At 42.6% G+C, this 23158-nt stretch overlaps 1 protein-coding gene across 1 annotated transcript in view; it reads right to left on the reverse strand.

Annotated features, from left to right (window-relative positions):
* TBC1D32 (TBC1 domain family member 32) overlaps positions 1 to 18269 on the reverse strand; it is a 103530-nt gene extending 85261 nt beyond the window's left edge. Inside the window, exons 1-6 of the mRNA XM_066611150.1 lie at positions 18122 to 18269; positions 15757 to 15911; positions 14465 to 14626; positions 7112 to 7289; positions 5595 to 5666; positions 4389 to 4514 (exon numbers count right to left, since the gene is read on the reverse strand). Coding sequence (XP_066467247.1) covers positions 4389 to 4514; positions 5595 to 5666; positions 7112 to 7289; positions 14465 to 14626; positions 15757 to 15911 — 693 coding nt within the window. The 5' untranslated portion in view covers positions 18122 to 18269. The remainder of the gene's footprint in view (positions 1 to 4388; positions 4515 to 5594; positions 5667 to 7111; positions 7290 to 14464; positions 14627 to 15756; positions 15912 to 18121) is intronic.
* Positions 18270 to 23158: the final 4889 nt, after the last annotated feature.

Below are 23158 nucleotides of genomic sequence, written 5' to 3' on the forward strand. Positions count from 1 at the left end.
GGTCACATAAATGCATGATGCCAGCCAAATTTATAAAAGACTCTGTATTCTATGTTAGGGACTATGTTATACAGAAAAGAAATGTACCTGCAGCTCCTCTAACACACACTGGATAAAACTGTTGCTTTCCATTCTAAATAGAACATTTTCAAACGCCTGAAAATGATTACACCAGCATGACACACATAAAGAGACGAACCCACTCAAACTTAGTCTAAAACCCAGATAAAACAATAGATTCATAGATGTAGCACTTGAGCTTTCAGATAAATGCACACTCACAAAATTAAGAGACTGTAAAATTAGCAAAATTAAAAGTGTGCCTATGACCTGCTCCTCAATCTCTGGGGAAGCCTTGGAGAAGCAGGCAACCCCACTGACAGCAAAGCCAGTGCTTGATATTCCTTGATAGCCAGGCTCCCCCATCATTTTGAAAACTAGAAAGAAACATGTTTGCACTCTTCCTTCTTCACTACTTAGTCCCTTTCAACAAATGTACAACCTCTTCACATAAAACTGTGTTCCTCTAGAACATGGAAAATTAACACTACACACACACACACATACACACACACAATCAGTTCTCATTATCCATTAGGATTAGGTTCCTGGAAAACACAGTGGATACCAAATCAGTGGATACTGAACCATTGAGCCTATGGGGAAAATGGGGTTGGGTTCCAGGGAACCCTCTTCACCACATATTCTATGAACTTTATGAATCTGAATCTTAACTTGAAGTCTATGGGACTGGGTAATAGCAAAAGCTCATCAACATCTCCAACTTCTGATGCTACCTCTTCCATGCTGGACATCACTCAATGCATTGAAAGTTGCTAGCCCAACAATGAGGCCTGACAATTTCTTCAACTGTCCTCCTCCTTCACTGGTCTCTTGGCACCTTCCCTTGGCTTGCCCGAGCGCGACAGCAGCCCTCAGGTAGCCTTCCAGAGAACTTTCATCATGAGCATCTCATTATCACCAGGATTGTGAAGGTTTAGCTGGAATCCCCAAGATGGTGTCCAAATTGGTGGGACAAGTCTGGAAGTGGACACAAATGTCTCTATTTCTCCACAAGCCAATACCAATGCCCATTTGTTGTGGAAAACCGACCAAATCCAGACAACTTTCTAAAAAAAAATGAGTTGGGCACAATTACCACAAACCCCCTCCCACTGGCCATATATCATATGTCATTTCTTCCTCTCCCTTCTGCTAATCATTTTTTTTAATTTATTTTTTATTATTTTCCAAAATAAAAATAAAAAACAAACAAATATACACATAACAAACACAAACAATACACAACACACACACACAAAACAAAACAAAAACACATCATTGGAGGGTGCAGGCAATCATATCAATATATCTAATCAATACTTATCTTCTAATCTTGTTCTTCTTGCTTAGCCTCTTAATATCATTTATCTATTATATCATATCTTGTATAATATATCATGTATACAATATATTCATCTAAATGCCCTATCTTATACATCTACAACTTCATTTTCAACCAAGCATAAAATGTTCTCCATTATTCTATATGTGTTGGTTTACGCTGTTGATCCAAAGTCTCTGTAAGCCTATCCATTTCCGCCACATTCATTATGTTCTCTATTAATTCATCTTTCTTTGGAAATTTAATAACTTCCCAGTGTCTAGCATATAAAATCCTCATAGCAGTTAATATCATAATAACTAAATACACATCATTTTCTTTATCTATAATATCTTTATTATATAATATTTCCTTATAATATCTAAGATAATATTAAGCAAATAACTTTTGCAATTGAAGGAAGACTTTCTTTTGTTTTTGAGGTGAATTTAACCCATTTATGTTGACAGAGTAAATACTCCATCCTGCCTTAACCATCATGTTTCTTTTTACTTTCTCTTTTTGTCTTCTTCTTGTTGCTATCGGTGAGTGCCTCCTTGCCCCTCTAGTTTCTTCCTTCTCTGATTCCTCAATTGTCTCTGAATCATCTGATTTCTTTTCTTCCAGCTCCATTTCTACATTTTCTAGTTCTTTTCTTCTCAATTCCTCTTCCTCACTTTCTTCATTTCTCGTCTCACCTTTCATCACTGTTCTAAAAAAATTTCTGCTTCCATTGTTGAATTTATATTATATCTCTGTGACTGGAATTGAAAAAACATACCCTCTGGGAGAAGCCATCTATATGGTATTTGCTTTCCTCTTAAAAATTTTACTAGCTCTTCATATTCTTTTCTTTCTCACTCTCCATGGGACATGTCTCAGAATTTTCACTTTGCTACCCTCCACCATCCATTCCTTTTCCTGTGAGATCTTCAATATTTTATCTCTGTAAAAAGTTCTGATGAATTTCACATGGATTTCTCTTGGTAGTTCATGTTTTCTTAGATAGAAAGCGCTCACTCTTTTCGCTGAATCCAGATTCATGAGTATCTCCTCTGTTGGCATGCTGATCCACTCTGATATTAAATCACCAATCAGACGTTGTGTATCTTCCCCTTTCTGTTCTGGTACATTCTGTATTCTCACCACTTGAGCTGCACTCTCCATCTGAATTTCCATTAAAGTTGCCTCTCCATCATATTGGTTTTGTTCTATCTCCAGTATTCTAGATTGATCTTTTGTTGTCTTTTTTTCTAATTTTCTATTCTTTTGTGTATTCTCATCTGCTTGATCTTTAACGGCTTTCAGTTGCACACTAAGATCATTTAGTTGTGTAGTTAAAGCATCCAGACTAGCCTGAACCTGCAAAAATTGATATGTGTGCTGCTGTCCCATCATCACTAATTTTTCTATATTGTCTTGTAATGTCTGCTTCCAATCTTTCGCTTTCGGTTCCTCTTGTGTTAGTTTTCCCAAGTTTGACTCCAGGGCGGGAGAGCCCCTAACTTTTGCTCCTTTTCCTATCATCCTTTTTCTTCCTTCTTATATCTTCTTTCATGTAAAACCAAATATCTGTTATCACATATATCACTATCAGTTACCCATACATCATATCACATCATCAAAAAAAAATTCAACTGCTCACCCATAAGAACAGTTCACCCTAACACAGGGAAAATGTTCACCCTAACACAGGGAAATTTTAAATCAAATAAACCTTTGCCTTGCAATGTTTTTTTAACGCCAGTAGATGTCCTCAGGGTATCATCATCCTGACTTCACTTGTCCTGTTCTTATCCTTGCAATGTCTTTTTAAATCCACTAGATGTCTCCAATGTTCTATTCTTCTTATTCTGTTATCTTAGTTCTATTGCTTACATTTGTTGCTATATCAACCACATTCTGTTCCAAGAGATAGTCCAAGGAAATCAAAACAATGAAACCGCTTTTGCAAAACAAAGAAATGCAGATCTCCAGACCTCTCCACAGGCACTCCAAGATCCCCACAGGAAAACGAAACTGAACGTTTCAAAGCAAAGTTTATATTCCAAAATGATTAATTTGTAATCCAACAAGTTTTAGATTTGTAAAGTTAGAGTTATGCTCTCATATTTCCATAACAAGCTCGGCAGGTCTCCTCCAAAGCTTCTTCTTACACTAGCAAACAAATGAGCAGAGAAAGCCTCCCCCCTCTTCCTCTTCCCAAAGGGGGAAAACCTGCCCCTCCTTCTTCTTCCCTGTGGGGGGAAGCTTAATCAGGCAGTCAATTAATCAGTCAATGCCAGACACACACAGCAGAACAACACTCATTTAGTTCTTCCAACGTCCTTCCCTGCTTGGGGCCTTCAGCTTAGTTTCAACATGAATCCTCACCAACATTGATGGCTGGGTTCCCTTGGAGAAAAAACAGCCCCTGGCTGGACCCTTCCTCTCCAAAACCATACACCATCTGTAGGATCGAATCTCTCCTGATCACAGATCCTCGGATCTCATCAGACACACAGTTTTTTGGCAGGAAATAGCATGCTTTCCCAAGAGCTCAGAAAAGCATGGCCATTCAGTTGCCTCTGACCCCGACCCCCATCCCTTCGCTACTCATGAGAAGGTCATTGTCTCTTCTCCTCTTCCTGCGGCCTCTCTGATCCCTGCCTGCCTGCCCATAACTGTGCTGAGCCCCAAGTACACCAGCACAGTATTCGAAGATAACAAAAACAGAGTCACAGATAACAAGATTAGGTGGCAATTCTGCCTCTCACAGATAAGCGAATTCGCGGATACCAGATTTGCGTATAAAGAGAACTGACTGTAATTCTATAAATACTTTTTTTTAAAAAAAAAGACAAGACACAACTAATACATGCTTCTTTTAAAATCTTCTGGAGGTCACCTTAAACCTGCAAAACCTTTGTAAAATCATTAAATACTTACAAGTGTTTATAATTTATACAGTGTGCAAATTCAAATCAAATGGTACATTTGGTATGGTAAAAGTCAATTTCCTTACACTGAAATTGGAGTCCGGATCCAAGAGAGCCGCTGCAAGATGCTTACGTAAATTGATCCAACTCTCACAATTTAGTATATCTGATGGAGGTGCAGAACACAATGTCTGTATTGCTTCCTGGCGCACCTGCAACATCCAGGAAGCAATGTGAATAAAAAGAATAACGTTCTCACAAAAAAATATACTGGTGGTCTGCAGCCAAGGTCATGGCTGATAATACCTGTGCACTGCCATCTTGGATCATGTGAGATCTCATGAGATCCAAGATGGCAGCGCCTGGCCAAGCCAGGAAGAAGAGGCTGCAGGGGCATTGTGATCCAGGTATGTGGCAACAACTGCCATAGATAGATAACGATCTAAGACTCAGCCTCCTCGTTATTATCTCCACCCTCAAACTTATTACAGTCATTGAGCTGTTGACATGCCCTTGCACCTTGACACGCTCATTTCTTTGTGTTGAACACCTGATTCTCTCTCTCTCTTTCTCTCTCTCTCTCTCTCTCTCTCTCTCTCACACACACACACACACACACACACACACACACACACACACACTAACTCTAGAGTCTGTTTCACCTACAGAAAATCTCTTGTTCTCCTGGGAAAAGCACCTAGTAGCCATAATACTAGTGTCTTTCCCTTCAGCTTGATCTTGGACCTCTCTTCCTTTTCTGCCTCCTCTTTTTTGCCCATAGATACCAAACACATTCTTTGTCTCCCCTTCTTCCTTCTCTCGCTATGCTCTAAGTATCAATACTCCTTTAGACTGAATCCTCCTTTGGGTTCTCCCCCACACACATACCCCTCTTGTTCTATGAAAGATTGTTAGTGTATGTTTGCTTTTTTATTTTGCCTTTTGTTTGTATCACTGTTTGGCCTCTCATATTTTGCTTCTCATACTGCATGTATTTTGATTTCCCTCTCCTATAATTATTAGTAACGTAATTACTATGTTATTATAACAATAATAGTAAACAATGTTTCATAAACTGTGTATTGTGATTTGAACCTCTCTCTCTCTCTCTCTCTCTCTCTACCCCTCAAAAATACCAATTCTCCACTAAGCAGGACATGAACAAAGGTCAGAGATCTTTTTACATGCTAGTTTGGGCACATGTAAGCCCATTCCTAAAAAGGCAGGGAGAAGGGGGAACAGAGTGAGAGTATGTGCATGTTCTACCCTCATATCTCTTCTTCCATACTCACCTCTTTGGGCTGCGCAGGATCAAGCTTTTCCACAAGTAGTTGTAGTTGTTCTTGATTCATGAATGTATAACTCTGTAAACACATTGTAAAATGCTCATTAAGTAAATCCTAGTAAAACAAAAATTTAATAGCTATGATAATTAGCCATTAGTGATATAAGATTTGCTTTAAGAGATTCATATTATCTTACTGAAATATTAAATGGAATATTTTTAATTAGAAAATGTAAGAATAAAAAAAACTATCACTCTTTAATTATAAAACATTAGATGTAGTAGGCAGCCATAATGTTTGGTAAAGAAAAAAAAGAGCATAGCATTTTGGAAAGAAATCTATACTGTAGTGCTGTTCCCAAAAAATATGCAAAAAAAATGGTTACATGCATATTAAGCCTTTTAAATATGTATTAACTTTTATCTGGGAATTATTTTATTGACAGAAAGTAGAGTAAATTACGTGTGGCTCTTATCCAAAGCCCAGCTTGTGACATCCAAGCAGACTTTCCAATGCACTTCAAATTGCATTGCAGAGCGGGGATAATCACGTTCATGCAACAACAGAGCTGTATGACTAGAATTGCCCCATATGCTGTTGTCAATAGGAAACCTTCAGCTTTATGGGAATTTTACATGTGCCTCAGAATTTCTATATACCTAAAGAGTCGTAAGATACATTATATATGTATTCTAACTTTCACCAGGGATAACACAGATCTATAAAAACCAGCAGGCCTCTAGCTCTTGATCTAAATGGAATGGATTTTATTCATTGATTTTACAATAACAATTTAAAGAAAATACAGCCTCAAGTCTGGCAGTGTAAGTCAGAGAGAACAATTTCTCATTGACTTCATCAGCAACGAACAACAGCAGAAACACCAAGAAGAAGCTGGCATGGCTTTATGCAGGTGGGGGATGTGAAACACAGCCCTGGGGGAGAGGATGATAACCAAGCTTGCGACCCCCCATTCATCCCCTTCATTTTTTTGCTTATTGCACCATTATAACTGCAAGAGCCTAGCCTTCATGACAACTTAAATTACAATGGGGAAACTGGGGCTGGCATAAGAGGGTTTTATAGCAATCCTATTGTTGTTCAGCCATTGTAACTTTAGGGGAATAATGTCACTATAAGACAGGTAATGTGTTTTAGAAGCGGTATAGGAGGCCTCTGCCTCCCAGTCTTAGAAATATGGATTCTACAAATGAAACAGATGCCTGGCTCCCATGTGACAGGACTACATTCCTGAAACTGCAGCTTTTCTCTTCCCCTTTCAGCTTTAGACTGCAGAGCCCTAGATCTGAAAGGGAAGACATAGCAGCCAGCACTAGCATTGCACCATGGGATCCTAGCAGCGAATGTGAGTTGTCCCTCCCTGTCTTCTGGAGCACAGGCAGAGGAAGTATTAAAAAAATGGGAGGAAATGCAGGAGGTGAACATGTTACTTTCAAGGCTGTTACTCAGATCCATCCAATTATTGAACACATGTGTCTCCTCTCAAGGTACCAAGTTCATACCTGATTAAATGAGGAATCACTATCTGAACAGTTATCTGTATAGTAACTGCTGTGCTGTTCAGTTTTCACTTTCCTTTGCGTTTCTTTATAGCGCATCTGATCTTCTTCAAACTTATTAATCAAAGATTCAACTACAACCATCATGACATTCTTCAGAGAATGCATCATTTCTCTGTACCTGCAGAAGCAAGAATAGGTTTAAAACATGAAACAAAACTAAAGTTCAGAAAGCATATTTTTCAGAGGTTGATACCTGTTAGCCTGGAAGTACATCCCACTGAAATAATGCAGACTTCTTTCTGGATAACATCACACTGACACAAGGAAGCAAGTCTCCATAAACTTCACAAAACTTAATTCCCAGAAAATCAGTTTAGGGGGAGGCTGGAACAGATTTAACACTTGACCGTAGGTTTATAGAATTTGCTAAATGACCCTCCCCTCACAAAAAAAGTTTTTAGAAGCACAAAACACTAAACTAATCAGAATACAAGTAAAAAAGCTCAAGTGTTACAAAAATCTTGTTTTGAAAGAGAAATAAGGGCTCTTACTTTGTACTTTGTACACTAGCACCACTTTCCATTTTTCCATGCATTTTGCTTTGTTTCTTGCTTGTCCCTTCAAGTCTCACCCCTGCTCTCTATGCATTTCATAAAGATGCCATCATGCATACTGACATCTACAATACCTCTTGGGAGTAATAAAGTACTGGAGTAATAAAGTAATTATTAAATTAATGTTGACTATGTCAACAGAAATTTGCATGCAGCATTTTGTTGGGTCAAAAGTCATACAGCAGGTGCGAACCAGATGCACCTTAACAACCAAGGCCCAATCAGTACCAAAGAATAAAGGGAACCCAAAAAACGAAACAAAAATGCAGCAAAACAGATTTTCTTTATAAAAGCTCAGATTGAGCTGCGTTTGCTTTCTAGATTTTCACTGGAGCAAGTTCTACCCATTTTAGAATTTCTTTTCCTCTTTTCCGTACCCTGTCTTCCTGATCTCTTCAGAGCACAGAATGAACTATCTCTATAATATAAAAGCTGCAAAATTTTAAAAAAACCACCTTTAAGAAGTTTCAGACTCCTCAACAAGATCCTATTATTCTAAGACATTTTATAAACAAAGACCACATCATGGCTTTCCACTATCTGCATGGATTTATCTGTGCTTTCTAATACATGAGTACTTTCATGGGCAGAAAAAAACTTCATATGGTTGACTAAAGCTTGACTTGCAGCTCCTAAATGTAAATAAATGGCTTATTAAAATACAGCAGCCCACACATTAATTTATAAAAGCAATTAAGCACTGATTAAGTAACAAACTTTTTCACAATGACATTTCTAATTTCCTTTTGCAGAACAAGACTATCCACATATCATTGAAATTACTATTAAACCGTTCCTAAGATTGATCTCATCATTAAAGATGCACTGAAAATTCCTACAAAGAGTCCCTCTTGCCCTTGGTATTTTTGCATTCATTTGGTATGTCCCCTTTGTCTGAAGGCCATCTACTTGTTTATATTAAAACAGTCCACATACCCAATATTATTTTGTTTGGTACAAACTCATCCATTATCCAATTAGACAGAAACATTTCAGTAAGTGTCAGAAAAATAAACTCCCAGGAGAAGGCAGCTGACTAAGGGGAGCAGAACCTGGTGGTTAGCATGCTCTCATTCCTGCTTCCCACTTACCCTTTACTGGACCACAGTGGCATCGCAGGGGGTGTGGGCCGCACCAGGTGATGCGCAAGGGGGGTGATGTGCACTGGGGGATGACATGCTAAAATTGCAGTTTTAGGAGCGACCCCGTCATGCCATAAATGGTTGGATGCGGAATTTCCAGCGGAGTGCAATGAAAAAAACTGGATTGAAATATCTCCTTTCCATCAAAAGTTATGGTCAAAAAACCGGAAAGAAAAAAATGCATGGAGCCCTATGGAAAGTGAAACCGAGCTGATAACGCGTTTACTCATGAATAGGCGTAATTGCCATAGTCTGTCGGAAAGGGCAGGCTGAGAGGAATCCAACAACACCAGAATGGTCACTATCCAACGAATACAGCCCCCAAAAAACACCCAAGAAGGAGGTTCCTCCCTCCCAGCTGCAAGTGTATTGAGCCCTATGGAAAGCAAAACGAAGACACGTGGCCACGTTCTCTCGCGAGTAGGCGAACATGTCTTAGTCCGTCGGAAAGGGCAGGCTGAGAGGACTCCAACAATGTCAGAATGTTCCTGATCCAAAGAATGGAGTCTGCAAAAAACACCCACGAAGGAGGTCCCTCCTTCCCTCCTTCTATCAAAAGGTACAGCCAAAAAACCAGTGGGAGCAGGACGATGGTACATCACCACGCCCACCACCTGGGGTGTTGCCCCACCCACTGCATGGGGTGACATGCAGGCCTCCCTCCCTGGGTGAAGCAAATCCTAGTGACGCCCCTGCTGGACCAGCAAGCTAATTAGGGGGAAAGCCTTGGTAATTTGTATCTGTTGCCACCATCCCAAGTTATGGAGACTCAGTAAAAGAGGGCTGTCTAAGAAAATAAATCCTCCCAAAACAGCACTGAACTCCAGGGGTTCTTATTAAAAATCAAACCCATTGTGTGCAGTGGTGTCACTAGAGTTCACATCACCTGGTGTGGGAGGCCAGCACATCACCCCCATGCAGTGGGCGGGGCAACAATCCAGGTGGTGGGTGTGGTTATCTACCATCGCCCCGCCCCCACTGGTTTTTTGGCTGTACCTTTTGATAGAATAAAGATATTTCAACGCAGTTTGTTTCATCACATTCTGCATTAAATTACACATTGATTGATATATAACATGATGGTATTATTTTTGCAAACTGCAATTTTAGTGATTTTGGTCACTAGTGGTGTCACCTCCTGCCAGGCTCCGGTTTTGCGGAGCGGGGCGCAGTTGCTCCGCTTTCCCTTTTCCTGACCCAGGGAGCCCTGCTGAAGGTTACGCAGGGCCCCCCACGCCACCGGGAGACTGCAGGAGGCTTGAACAAGTGCACCCAAGCCCCTGCAGCCCCCCTGAGTGGTGTGATCCCTGGCTGCCCCCGCCCCTTAAGGGGGCAGAGGCCAGGACCCACACACTGGGGTGTCGCGAAGCCCCAGTTTCAATACCACTGCACCAAGTGAATTTTATCTGCAGCCTGCCTGCAATCACCCCCCCCCCAAAAAAAAAGATTCAGTAAGATTTTCACCCCTAACCTGTACCCAGTTCAATTTAAGTTCTTATATTTCAAGTATATCACTATCAGGACCCACCTGGCTTTACAAGTCTGAGAGCCCAATCCTATGCCTGTCTACTCAGAAGTAAGTCCCATTATAGTCAGTGGGGCTTACTCCCAGGAAAGTGTGGACAGGATTACAGCCTAAAACAGAAAAAAATTTCACCTTACCCTGTCAAGCCTCTGTTTCATTCTTTTTATGGGTGGGTGGCTGCCTTCTGGAGCATTTGTTGAGCTCCAGTTGCAACAAATCAGGACCATTCTGGTGGCCTCGCATTTCCCTTTGCCTGACCTGCCCAGAAGCCAAGGCACTTTTGCTTACTCGCGAGTAAATGCGACCTTGTGGCTTAGTTTCACATTCCATAGGGCTCAATACATTCACCAGCTTGGAGGGAGGGACCTCCTTCTCAGGTGTTTTTGGGGGGCTACATTCATTGGATCAGGACCATTCTGGTGTTGTTGGATTCCTCTCAGCCTGCCCTTTCCGATGGACTAAGGCACGTTCACGAGTAAATGCGAGATATGGCTCGGTTTCACTTTCCATTGGACTCCATGCATTTTTTGTTTTCTGGTTTTTTGCCAATAACTTTTGATAATGAGATATTTTACTCCCATGTTCTGCATTGCATTCAGCTGGAAATTCCGCATCCAATGGTATATAACATGATGGGGTTACACCTAACCACTGCAATTTTAGCACATCACCCTCCCAGTGCGCATCACCCCCCCCCCGCACGTCACCTGGTGCGGTTCCAAATGACAGCTAAACTGGGCCAATAGCTGAATCCTAAATAGTGCATGCTGTACTCTGTTTAGACAACAGAGTTTCTCTGATCCTCCTCCCCACTGCAGCCCTGTGCCCCTCCCCCCCAAAAAAAAACCACTCAAAGGTCAGGAGACTCTGACACAGTATCAGACAGGGAAGCTGCAGTGAGTGCATGTACACCTACACATGGGGAAACTGGAAGAAATCAAGAAAGAAATCAGTATATCTTGCACAAGCAAAAGTACTTTTCTGTTTACACTAACAGGAGCTGGATTCAACCTAATGGCTGCATTCAAAGGACAAACAACATGCCCTATTCTCAACTTCCCCAAAAGGTACAAAATTTTCTCATTTAAACTGCCTCTGAACTGATTTAGTTGATTTCTGGTTTATTTTATTTTATATAAAATGACTTTTTCTTGTTAACTTGTTTAAGATAGAAATGGCTATCTATAACATGTTTTAAATGAATACATGATCTTAGGTTCTCAATAAATATTGTACTAAAATCAATGGGAATTTGCCATCTGGACCACATACTCTAGAGTTTTTCAAACTGTGGTTCATGACCCACTTGGTGGGTCACAACCTGGTTATGGGTGGGTCTTGAAGCTGCAACTGACAAGCTGATAGCAGACGACCAAAATGAAGTGAACCCTATGGAAAGTGAAACTGATCGATACTGCACACTTAGTCATGAGTAGATTACCATGCCTTGGTCCATTGAGAAGGGCAGGCTGAGAGGAATCCAATGCCACCAGAATGGTACTGATCCGATAAATGCAGCCTCCCAAAAACACCCAAGAAGGAAGTCCCTCCCTACCAGTTGACAAATGTATTGAACCCTACTCTGCCACACATTTGCATTTACCTGCGAGTAAGCAAACGTGCCGTGGCTTGTGAGAAAGGTCAGGAGAAAGGGAGTGCAAGGCTACCATAATGGACCCAATCCTATGCATGTGGAATTCAACAAATGCTCCAGAAGGCACCCTCTCACCATAGTGCAGTAAAAAGAAGCTTCAGCTGGTAAGACTAGTTTTTCTTTTTTTAGTCTCGTAAAGCTAGGTCGGTCCTGATGGCATGTAATTAAATAAAGTGGGTTCCAGTGCTAATAGGTTTGGAACCACTACTTGATTGGAAAGGGTTGTTGTCTTTTACAGATTCCTCCCACCCACCCCAAGCAGAACCTCATTTCCTCTCCTCATTATTCTAGGTTTTTAGAATTCTAGGTGTTTAGAGCGAAGCTTTGAATCTCAATCCAATCCAAACAAAAACAATGTTGGAGTTAAAATTGATTTTGTCCCAAATCACACTGCACTTGCTTAAATATAAGAAAAATTGAACTGGGCATTGGTAGGACTGAAAACCTTACTGTTTTTTTTTTTGGGGGGGGGGGGTTGAGAGGTTGAGGTTTTTGCAGGCAGGTTACATGGAGAATTCACTTGGAGGAACAGAACTGGCTTCCCCATCTCATCTACCCTTATTTAATTATTTGCTTTACTTTAATTATTTCTTATTAATTTTATTTATTTATAGCCTACCTATGTGGAATTTCAGTGCTTCCCATGGGCAATTTCAGTACTTGCTGCATTCTCAGGAAAGCACTTCCTGCTAGATGATGTTACTTCTGGCCATGACATCACTTTCAGATTAATGACATCATTCTCAGTGGGCCCTGGACAGATTGTCATTGTAAAAAGTTGGTCCCAGTGCTAAAAGTTTGAGAACCACTGATAGTCTATATACGTATAACTTAATCTCTTACAGTTCAGATATATCCCTTTCATGTTATTTTAAAAAATCAGAAATGCAAATAAGAAGATTGCAACAAGTGCAAAAACATTCCACATGACAGTTTGGGAGGGGAGTCTTGCAGACAATAAATTGACTGCACACACATGGTGCAGTAAAATATGTTGTCCTACTACTTAGCTTTTAGGAAGCTTTCCCTGCATCTCTTCCTAGTCCATACAGTACAATCTAATCCAGCAATTTTCAACCTTTATCATAATACTAACAAGGTGATAAAATTGCCAAAGCTCACCATCGGTTTTTAGACAATAGACAAGGCACACAATACTGCTGGTGGGGGGGGGGGAAGCTCACAATCACAATCACCCTATTAATAAATGACCCTCCCCCAAACTCCTGTGGCCAGGGCCTAGGAGAGGGGGTTAAAGGGGGTAATTGGTACCCAGGCCCAGGAGCCAAAGGAGGGGCCCAGAAATTTCCTGGAATGTTACATTTTCCTATCTACTCAGAGTTGTTGCCATCACGGGATGCTGGGGACACTACCATGAGTGTGCAACTGGCAAGTTATATATGCTGGGCCGAGGAATGCATACGTGACACAGTGTCAAATCTGGGAGCAAACTGTGGCCTGTTACAGTAGATCCTTGGTTTGTGGATCTGCTAACCATGAACAAGTGGGGAGGAGCTCAGGGACACAGCTGCAAGACTACAGATGCTACAGAAGCAAGTTTTAGTATGCACAGGACACTTTCCATTCTAATGTGAGCCTAAATATGATGATACTAATTTCCTGCAATGATTTTCTATATTTGAAAGATTTTAGAGAGATTTAGGAGTGTGTTTGGTTTTTCATATTACTGTAGCTGCCAATGCCACATGCGTGGGTAGACCTGGGCTCCAAAGGCTTTTCCACCTGTCTCCACCCTACCCCCATCCTGTTTTACTCCTCCTTGCCCCCATTCTGCTTGCCCATCGCCACCCTACCCCACTCTGTTTCACCCCTCTCCCTTTGTAAAGGGGCCCAAAAGAAACTTTGTATCCCCTGAAAAAATTCCTCTCAGAGGCCCTGCCTGTGGCACACCTGCAGACTATTTGTGGCACAGAAATGTGCCATGGCTAAAAACTAGTGCCATGGCCACTGGTTAAAAACACTGGTTTATCTAATCTGTAGACTGTGTAATTTAGTTTATAACGGCAATGGAGACTCTGTCATTATTTTATAGTACCCTATGCACTTGTTCATACTAAGAGCAGAAGAGTAGTTTTTCCGTGATAATAAATTCCACCTGTAGGATACTACACATATGAAATTTAACCTACTTGAGTATGAGTGCCAGCAAAAGTTATGCATTTTGCACTTTACACAGTTTCCTTCAAACATTTAAAGATTTTAACAGACTGCTGAACAAAGACTTATTATGAAGAAGGTCAAATCAGAAGTCATTCTTTCAGAATTATGAGGACTATAAAGATGTTTCACTCAAATACACTCAAAAATGAGGAGGAAAAGAACAGTTGAGCAAGACAATGTAGAAAGACATTCTCTTTGGAGAGTGGCGTTTTATATGCATTTTGTAGAAGTACTCACTCTTGCGATTCTCGAGTCTTTTTCGTAACATGCTGAACCAGCGTATCATAGCCAGATCCTTCACCCTGATTTTGTGCTGAAGTACATTTCTCAGTTTCTTCCTCTATGACAGAGCCCAGGGTGCTACTTATGTATTGCCTGAGGTACTTCACAAACTCATAACTGCAATAAACATTCAGACACTTAAATGCAACTTATTTATGTCATTATATTTCAAATTATTCTTAACATTAATAAACTGCATCCCATCAAGCTGTTTTTAGAATATGCCATGAATTCCGCAAAGGCACAATAACAGATGAGCAAATAGGGTTGGGAGTAGATAAGACTTTCAGACTTGATTTTGTCTGTAAAGTGCTTTGTGAACATTTTTTGTTGAAAAGCAGTATATACTGTTAATACTGCTATTACTACTACTGCTTACTTACTATTCAAAGTAAGCTCCACTGAAGACAATGGGGTTTACTTCTGAGTAGACATGCCTAGATTGAGCTGTGAGACACAGAGAGGAATGAAGTATTCCATGTCCACTGAACCGTAATAGAATTTTGTAGCCTAACAACCAATTCAAAATGTATAAGTCCCTTTCATAAGTGTAATATAGTACATAAAATCTTAGGGCTGCACAACATAAAATTATGAAACACAAGAAGAGAGCAGAATATCTCTCATACTTTATTTCCAAATGTATAAATGCTTTCGCTAATTACCATAAGGAAGCCAGGAAGATTCCTACAAGTGCTCCAGGACTTTCCTGTGTTACACTAGAGTACAGTTGGCCACCTGCCCCTAGGGCACCTAGGGCAAGCAATGATTTCGTACAGATGAATGTTTGCCAGAACCACTCTCTTCATATTACCCTAAGATGTTCAGAATGAGGATACGTGGACAGACTGGTAATTTATAACTCATCTGCAAGAGTATAACAACTTAGTTTCAATCCACTAATTTATATATCATATGCAGAAGTACCAGCAACATGCTGCCAAGCAGCAATCAGAAATATTACTACTGGCCCACAACTAGAATTCTTTTTTATCATTATGTTTTCCATGTTAACATTTCTTTATGAGAGTACAAGCCACAATTAACAAAAACATTACAGTTTTAAAATATGACTCAGTTTCTAAATTACAGTATTTCTAAAAGGGTGGTTTTCTAAAGTTCACCAGAAAAAGGACAATATTTTTATTTAGAAATACAGAAGCAGCAGTAACAATCTCTCCTCAACGGCCAACAGGCAGCATCAAACTGATTTATCCAGCATGAACAATAACAAAAAGTATGTTTACTTGTGAAAATTTTCATCCGTTTCCTCCAAATGCAGCAAAATCTCTTCTGCACACTCTACTGAGGGAGCTCCTGTGATTTTCTCTTTGACACTTTGCAGTAACTGCCTGAGCATAGACTGTAAGAGAGCTTCATCTTCAGAAGAAAAATGAGACATCTATTGAAAAAACAAAGTAATTTTGCTCTACATTTCCAGGATCTAATGTATTTGTTTTTATTATTAAGAATATTTATATACTATACCAATTTTCAACATCATCCACAAAAAACTCTTAAAGTTACATAGTAAAAAGCTCTCTGCCTCCAAACAGATCACAATCTAAGAAAAAACACAAGGAAGACATCAACAACTGCTATTGAGAGGTACACGGCGATGGGATGCACAAGGACAATTGCTCTCCCTCTAGTACAGGGGTGCCCAAACCCCGGCCCGGGGGCCACTTGTGGCCCTTGAGGCCTCTCAATGCGGCCCTCAGGGAGCCCCCAGTCTCCAATGAGCCTCTGGCCCTCCAGAGATTTGTTAAAGCCCGCACTGGCCCAACGCAACTGCTCTCAGCGTGAGGGCGACTGTTTGACCTCTCGTGTGAGCTGTGGGATGAGGGCTCCCTCCACTGCTTGCTGTTTCACATCTGTGATGCAGTAGCGGCAGCAAAGGAAAGGCCAGCCTTGCTTTGTGCAAGGCCTTTTATAGGCCTTGAGCTATTATAAGACCTTCATTCATTCATTTAAGTTCGTCTTTAATATTTCATTTATGTAAACTTATGTAAATTTATTCAAATTTGAAATGTAAATTAATTCTTCCCCCCCCCCGGCCCCCAACACAGTGTTAGAGAGCTGATGTGGCCCTCCTGCCAAAAACTTTGGACACCCCTGCTCTAGTAAATGCAGGCCAACCTCTACCGGGCTTCCCAGCATGCAGACAGTCAGATAACGTTCGCAACCTACTTCATAAAACCGGAAGTGGGTCACGATTGTTATTCTGACTGTCTCCACATGTTGGGGGACCCTGCGGAGGCTGGCACGGGGATCCCCACACCCCCGGAAGGCTGCTGCAGGCTGTGGTGAATCCAGGCAAGCCCCTGCGCCCCTTGACAGTGACATGCTCCCCGCCCCACAAGAACTTATAGCAAGGCTCAAAATCCCTGTGAATTTGAGAACTGCTGCCATAGAGACTGCAGGGATTTGCCTGCAGCTCCTGTAAGTTTCTGAATGGCACCAGAGCGCAAAAATAAAAAAAAACAACTTCTCCTTTCCCAAGGGAAACCAGAAGTGACTTTTTTGCCAAGAAGTGACTTCTGAGGCCTGGGGAAACAGAAAACAGGACTTTTGCAGATACTGAGGAACAACCTGTATAATCCTAAATCCCTCTGGGGAGAAAGGCGGGGTAGAAATAAAGTTAATAATAATAAAGCAGTAAGCAATCAATAAGATTACCAACTGCTATATAAACTCTCATTTCAAAAAGAGAATCCTGGTGCTAAAAATGTTTGAGGACCACTGCTCTAAATACATGAGTACTGCCTATACTCTGCCCTGGGTTTTAAATCATTATTCTATCACGCCCACCAAATCATCAGTGTGTAAATACAGAAGAGAGGTATCTTGAAATAATAAAGAAAGGAGAGGGGGAGCTGGAGGTGAAGACACCAGAGTGTGGTCTTGAGTCGCAGCAGGCAGGAGGAGCGACACTGGGCATGGTGCATGTACCCAGAAGCGAGTCCCACTGACTTCAGCCAAGCCTGCAGGGCGATCGCACAGGGAAGGAAGCCTCCTTGACTTCCATGAAGCGCACACAGGAACGCAGGGATGTGTAATGGGTGGGGAAGCAGGTGAGGCAGAGCCTCCCCACTGGAGTCCTTTGTAAAGCGCCGCCGCCTTGTGAGGCACCCAAGCACCCACAACCCATGTGGGTTGGGGGTACTGGGGTGCCTCACAAGGCGGCAGCGCTTTACAAAGGACTCCAGTGGGGAGCAGGGATGTGCGGTGCGGCTGTGGCAGGTGAGGCAGGACCACCCCATGGCAGCCTGGAAAAGCAGCTCAGCTGCCTTGCCTGCTTCCAGCCAAGGAGGCTCTCCTTACACCAGCTTCCTCAGGCGCAAGCAGAGCCTCCTCGGGTGTAAGCAGGCAGGGCAGCTGCTCTACTTTTCCATGGTCCCGCCTCCCCTGCCACGCTCGCACCGCACGTCCCTGGCGGGGAGGCTCTGCCTCCCCACCCACCGCACGTCCCTGGGCTGCCTGTGCTACGCGCACGCCTTCCAGGGAGCTCGTCCATAGAACTGAACGGGGTCGCGTCCCTGTGACTGCGCTGCTTCCAAGCAGCCTACCCCGCCCAGCGCAGCCTGTGGGTGAGCCCGAAGAGCTGCTTACCTGGGGCAGAGGCGGGGCTGAAGGCGGGCGGGGGAGGGAGAGAGAAGGGAAGTGGGGCACTCCGGGGGGAGCCTACACCGCGGGGAGGAAGGGCGGCGGAGCGACAATCCCCTCCGACGAGCGAGTCGCGGCCCTTAGCAACCGTCCAGCGCTGAGACCTTAGCAACAGCAGCAGCAGCAGCAGCAGCGCCCGCGGAGATGCGGAGCGCAAAGCCTGCCGGGAGAAAGGCGGGGGTAGGGTAGAGATGCTGAAGGGGAGAGTCCTGCGCTGAGGCAGTGAGGCTTAGAACGCAGGCAGAGAGTGGAGACTTAGGTGGGAGGAAGCCCCGTTGAACACGGCGGGGCTTCAGAGTAAGCAGGAGCAGGACTGTGTTGTAATGCTGTACAGGGCACGGCTTGGTGCAGTGCTACACAGTCCATGTTTGAGAGCCCACTCCTATGCATGTCTACTCAGAAGTCAGTCCCATCAGAGTCAATGGGGCTTACTCCCAGGAAAGTGTGGATAGGATTGGGCTGTTAGGTGGGAGTAACCCCCAATGAACACAGTGGGACTTACTTCAGCATGAGCAGGCACAGTGTTGTGTTGTAATGCTAAACAGTGTGATGCCATACAGTGCATAACTTAGGTGGGAGTGAGCCCCATTGAATACGGTGGGACTTACTTCTGAGTAAGCAGACATAAGGTTGTGTTGTGAGCAAAAAAGAGGCGAGTGGAAGTGGCGTGACAAGGAAGCAGTTGTGGAGGGTTGTGGAGCAGGATCCCACTTACATTCATATGGAGTTTTAAATGACTTGCTCCCAAGGATGTGTGCATAGGGTAGCTAGCATACACTCCCATTTACCTGAGAGCAAGGCTCCCTTGAAAGCAGTGGGAATTTTTTCTGGTGAAACATATCTACTATTCCTCTGCAGTTAGCAAGGGAAGGTCTGTCTTGTTAATTTACTAAAGCTGCAGTCCTGTGCACTGTTACTTGGGGATAGGTCCCAGTAGAGACTATGAGACTTTCTGATAAGTAAACATAGCTAGGATTGATTGTGCTGTTCCATATGTCGTTTTCTTACTGGGCTCCTGTTCTATTATTCATTTGTTTTTTCCCATTTTTATATTGCCCTAAGGAGCTTGTGGTGGTGTACATAGATTCTTCTCTCCTTTTGTACTCATAATAACCCTGTGAAGTAGTCCAGGCTGACAGATAGTGACACTCCCAGTGTCCTCCAAGAAGCTTTGCGGTTGAGTAAGGATCTGAACCTGGATCTTTCAGGGCTAACTACCACACCAGCAATTTTCGACCACTGTGCCACGGCACTTTGGTGTGCCACAAATGGTCTGCAAGTGTGCTGTGGGGATTTGGGAAAGGGTCATTTATTAGTTGGGCCATTGGGGGGTGTGAACCCTGGCTGGCAGTGCAGTGTAACTTGCCAATTGTAAAAATGATGGTGTGCTTTGACAATTTGAGTGCCTTCTCAGTGTGCCGTGAGATGAAAAGTGTTGAAAATCACTGTACTACACCATCCCGGATCCTAACCATGCTTACCTGTAGACATAATAATAATAATAACAGGTATTTATATACCGCCTTTCTTGGTCTTTATTCAAGACTTTATTCAAGGCGGTTTACATAGGCAGGCTTTTTATCTAAATCCCTATTTAAATAGGGATTTTTACAATTTCAAAGAAGGTTCTTTCAAGAACTACTACATTCAAGGTGTTTCATTCCGATCTGGCTTCACATTCTGGCCTCCATCCTCCCACGCTCCAAGCAGATGGAATTGCTCGGCTTCAGCTTGTCAGCTGCTCCAAGGTCGCACGGTGCCGGTGGCCTCGAACTGGCGACCTTGTGGATGTTATCTTCAGGCAGACGGAGGCTCTACCCTCTAGACCAGACCTCCTGCCCATGTATCAGACATGTATCAGATTTGGCTATAAGCCCCATTAATAGGATCTGTCTGCTAAGATAGCGTAAGTTAGAACAGTTTATGCCAAGAGAGAGAAATATATAAACTATCTTCTACCTTCTGCTTATTCCTGCATTGCAGGATTATCACAATGATGGCTGCTTGGACAGATGATTTTAAAAACCAAGTCCCAAATCATGTTGATTAATGAGGCCAAGTTAATTTTTAATTTAAGAAAATGGATTCAATTAACATAGTTTGACCTCTAATATCAAACTAAAGTGCATTTTGGCTGACTCCGTTATATGTTCTATAATAGTGATTTTCATAAGGGAATCATTTCCATATTGACATATCATCTTGTGGGAAAAGTTCTGGGATGCTTAATCAATTCACAGAAGCATTGTCTAGGCCTCTTAGGTCTATGGTTGGCCCTTCAAGACTCAGAGGACACCCTAAATAGAACCCTAAAGGTGTGCATTGCAGATGAAAATCAGTAGTGGTAGACCACATGGTACATTTTTGACCTGCAGGAGCTTGCCATTATGTTTTTTTCTGTAGCCATGCTTCACTGAGGCTGAAGTCCTTTTACTTGGGAGTAAGTCTACTGAAGTCAGTGATGCTTATTTCTAAGTAGATATAGGCTTCCACTGCATGACTAGATAATAACGAACTTTACCTTTCTTCATTTAAATGTTTTATTCATTTATTCATTCCAAACTCCTGGGAATAGGTAGCAGTAGTGTAAAATAAGGGTATACAAACTGAAAGCCATTATTAAACACACACACACAAGTATAAAAGATATGTTAGAGATGAATCCTGTGCATATTTACTCAGAAGTTAGTTCCTTTTCCAATGCCTGTGTCTTCTGGGTCACCTCAGTGAAACGAACAAGCCCCCACTCTTTTTCATGAAAGTTTATAATCCAGTTCTACCTTACATCCTTCCATTTATCATCCATTGGCATCAGGCGTTCTTATGCACCTAGCTGCTTTTTTCGGTTTGCTTCCTGTTGAGCCCAGTGCTGCTTCTTGCCTGAAGTCTTTCAAAAATGCTTCAAAAGCAGCACTTGAGTACGCCTGCTGTAGGAGAAGCCTATCCCCCTATTCCTCCTTGATTACAGACCTGCTGAGAAATCAAGTTGTCTTTCAGGGACATTTTCCACTCCTACTGATCCTGTTGAGCAACAACTGATAAGTTTACAAGGAGCCCCAGAGTCTCCCAGAGCATAGAATGACATCCTTGTTATTATATTTTTCCCTAGACCAGAAGCACATGGCAGAGTATAAAAGCTCAGTTGGGGGGGGGGGAGAATGCAACTTTATCTATTAAAACTCTAAACAGCAGCTTAATGAAAAACTTGCAGGGTTTGAAAGCTTACTGATCTAAGTGATTTTCAATCTTTTTCATCTCATGGCACACTGACAAGGCACACCATCAGGTTTTTGACAACTGACAAGGCACCATACTGCCAGTGCAGGGCTCACATCCCCCACTGGCCCTACGAAAAAATTAACTTCCACCAAATTCCTGTGGTACACCTGTGGACCACTCACGGCACACTAATGTGCCACAGCACAATGGTTGAAAATGGCTGTTCTAAGTATCTAAGAAGTCATGACCCATCTTGTGTGACCCCTTTTATGAAACCATATGTACAAACAGTGCTACATGTTATCAAAGCTGAACTAGGGCTCTTGAAAATATAGTGCTCATTACCATACAATCTAAAGATATCCTGTGCCAGGTGGATATTGAAACCATTGCCATTTTGCTGCCCATTCTGCCAGTTTGGAGAGATCTTTTTGGAGCTCCTCACAATCACTTCTGGTCTACACCCACAGATCCTTGGGGCACACCACTTTTCACCTCTCTCCATTGTGAAAATTGCCCATTGACACCCACTCTCTGTTTCCTGGTCTTCAACCAGGTCTCAGTCCAGGAGAGGACCTGCCCTCTAATTCCCTGACTGTGGAGATCTTTCAGTAGCCTTTCGTGAGGGACCGTGTTGAACGCCTTCTGAAAGTCCAGATATAAATGTCCATGGGTTCTCCCGCATCCACATGCCTGTTGACCTTTTCAAAGAATTCTAAAAGTTTTGTGAGGCAAGATTTACCCTTAGAGAAGCCATATTGATTCTCCCTCAGCAAGGCTTGTTCGTCTATGCATTTTGAGATTCTATCTTAGTAGAAATGTAAAAGGTGCAAAAGAGAGCGACTAAGATGATTACGGGGCTGGGGCACCTTCCTTATGAGGAAAGGCTACGGCGTTTGGGTCCCTTCAGCCTAGAAAAGAGGCGCCTGAGGGGGGACATGATTGAGACATACAAAATTATGCAGGGGATGGACAGAGTGGATAGAGAGATGCTCTTTATACTCTCACACAACACCAGAACCAGGGGACATCCACTAAAATTGAGTGTTGGGTGAGTTAGAACAGACAAAAGAAAATATTTCTTTACTCAGCGTGTGGTTGGTCTGTGGAACTCCTTGCCACAGGATGTGGTGATGGCATCTGGCCCGGACGCCTTTAAAAGGGGATTGGACAAGTTTCTGGAGGAAAAATCCATTACGGGTTACAAGCCATGATGAGTATGTGCAACCTCCTGATTTTAGAAATAGGCTATGTCAGAATGCCAGATGCAAGGGAGGGCACCAGAATGAGGTCTCTTATTATCTGGTGTGCTCCCTGGGGCATTTGGTGGGCTGCTGTGAGATACAGGAAGCTGGACTAGATGGGCCTATGGCCTGATCCAGTGGGGCTGTTCTTATGTTCTTATCTTTGATGAGACGTTCCACCATCTTACCTGGTACAGATGTTAGGCTGACTGGCCTATAGTTTCCCGGGTGCCCCCTTTTCCCTTTTTAAAGATTGGCATGACACTTTCTATCCTCCAATCCTCTGGCACCGTGGCCGTTTTGAGGGACAATTTGCATGTTTTAGTCAAGAGATCTGCAACTTCATTCTTCAATTCCTTAATAAATCTTGGGTGGATGCCATCAGGGCCTGGTGACTTATTGATCTTTAATTTATCAATGAGGTCTGAAACATCTGCTCTTTTAACCTCTGTCTGACTTAATTCCTTGGTCAGGAGGGGCCGTTCAGGCAGCGGTATCTGCCCAAGGTCTTCTGCCATGA

The sequence above is a fragment of the Tiliqua scincoides genome, chromosome 1, assembly GCF_035046505.1.
Source record: "Tiliqua scincoides isolate rTilSci1 chromosome 1, rTilSci1.hap2, whole genome shotgun sequence".
Lineage (NCBI taxonomy): Eukaryota > Metazoa > Chordata > Lepidosauria > Squamata > Scincidae > Tiliqua > Tiliqua scincoides.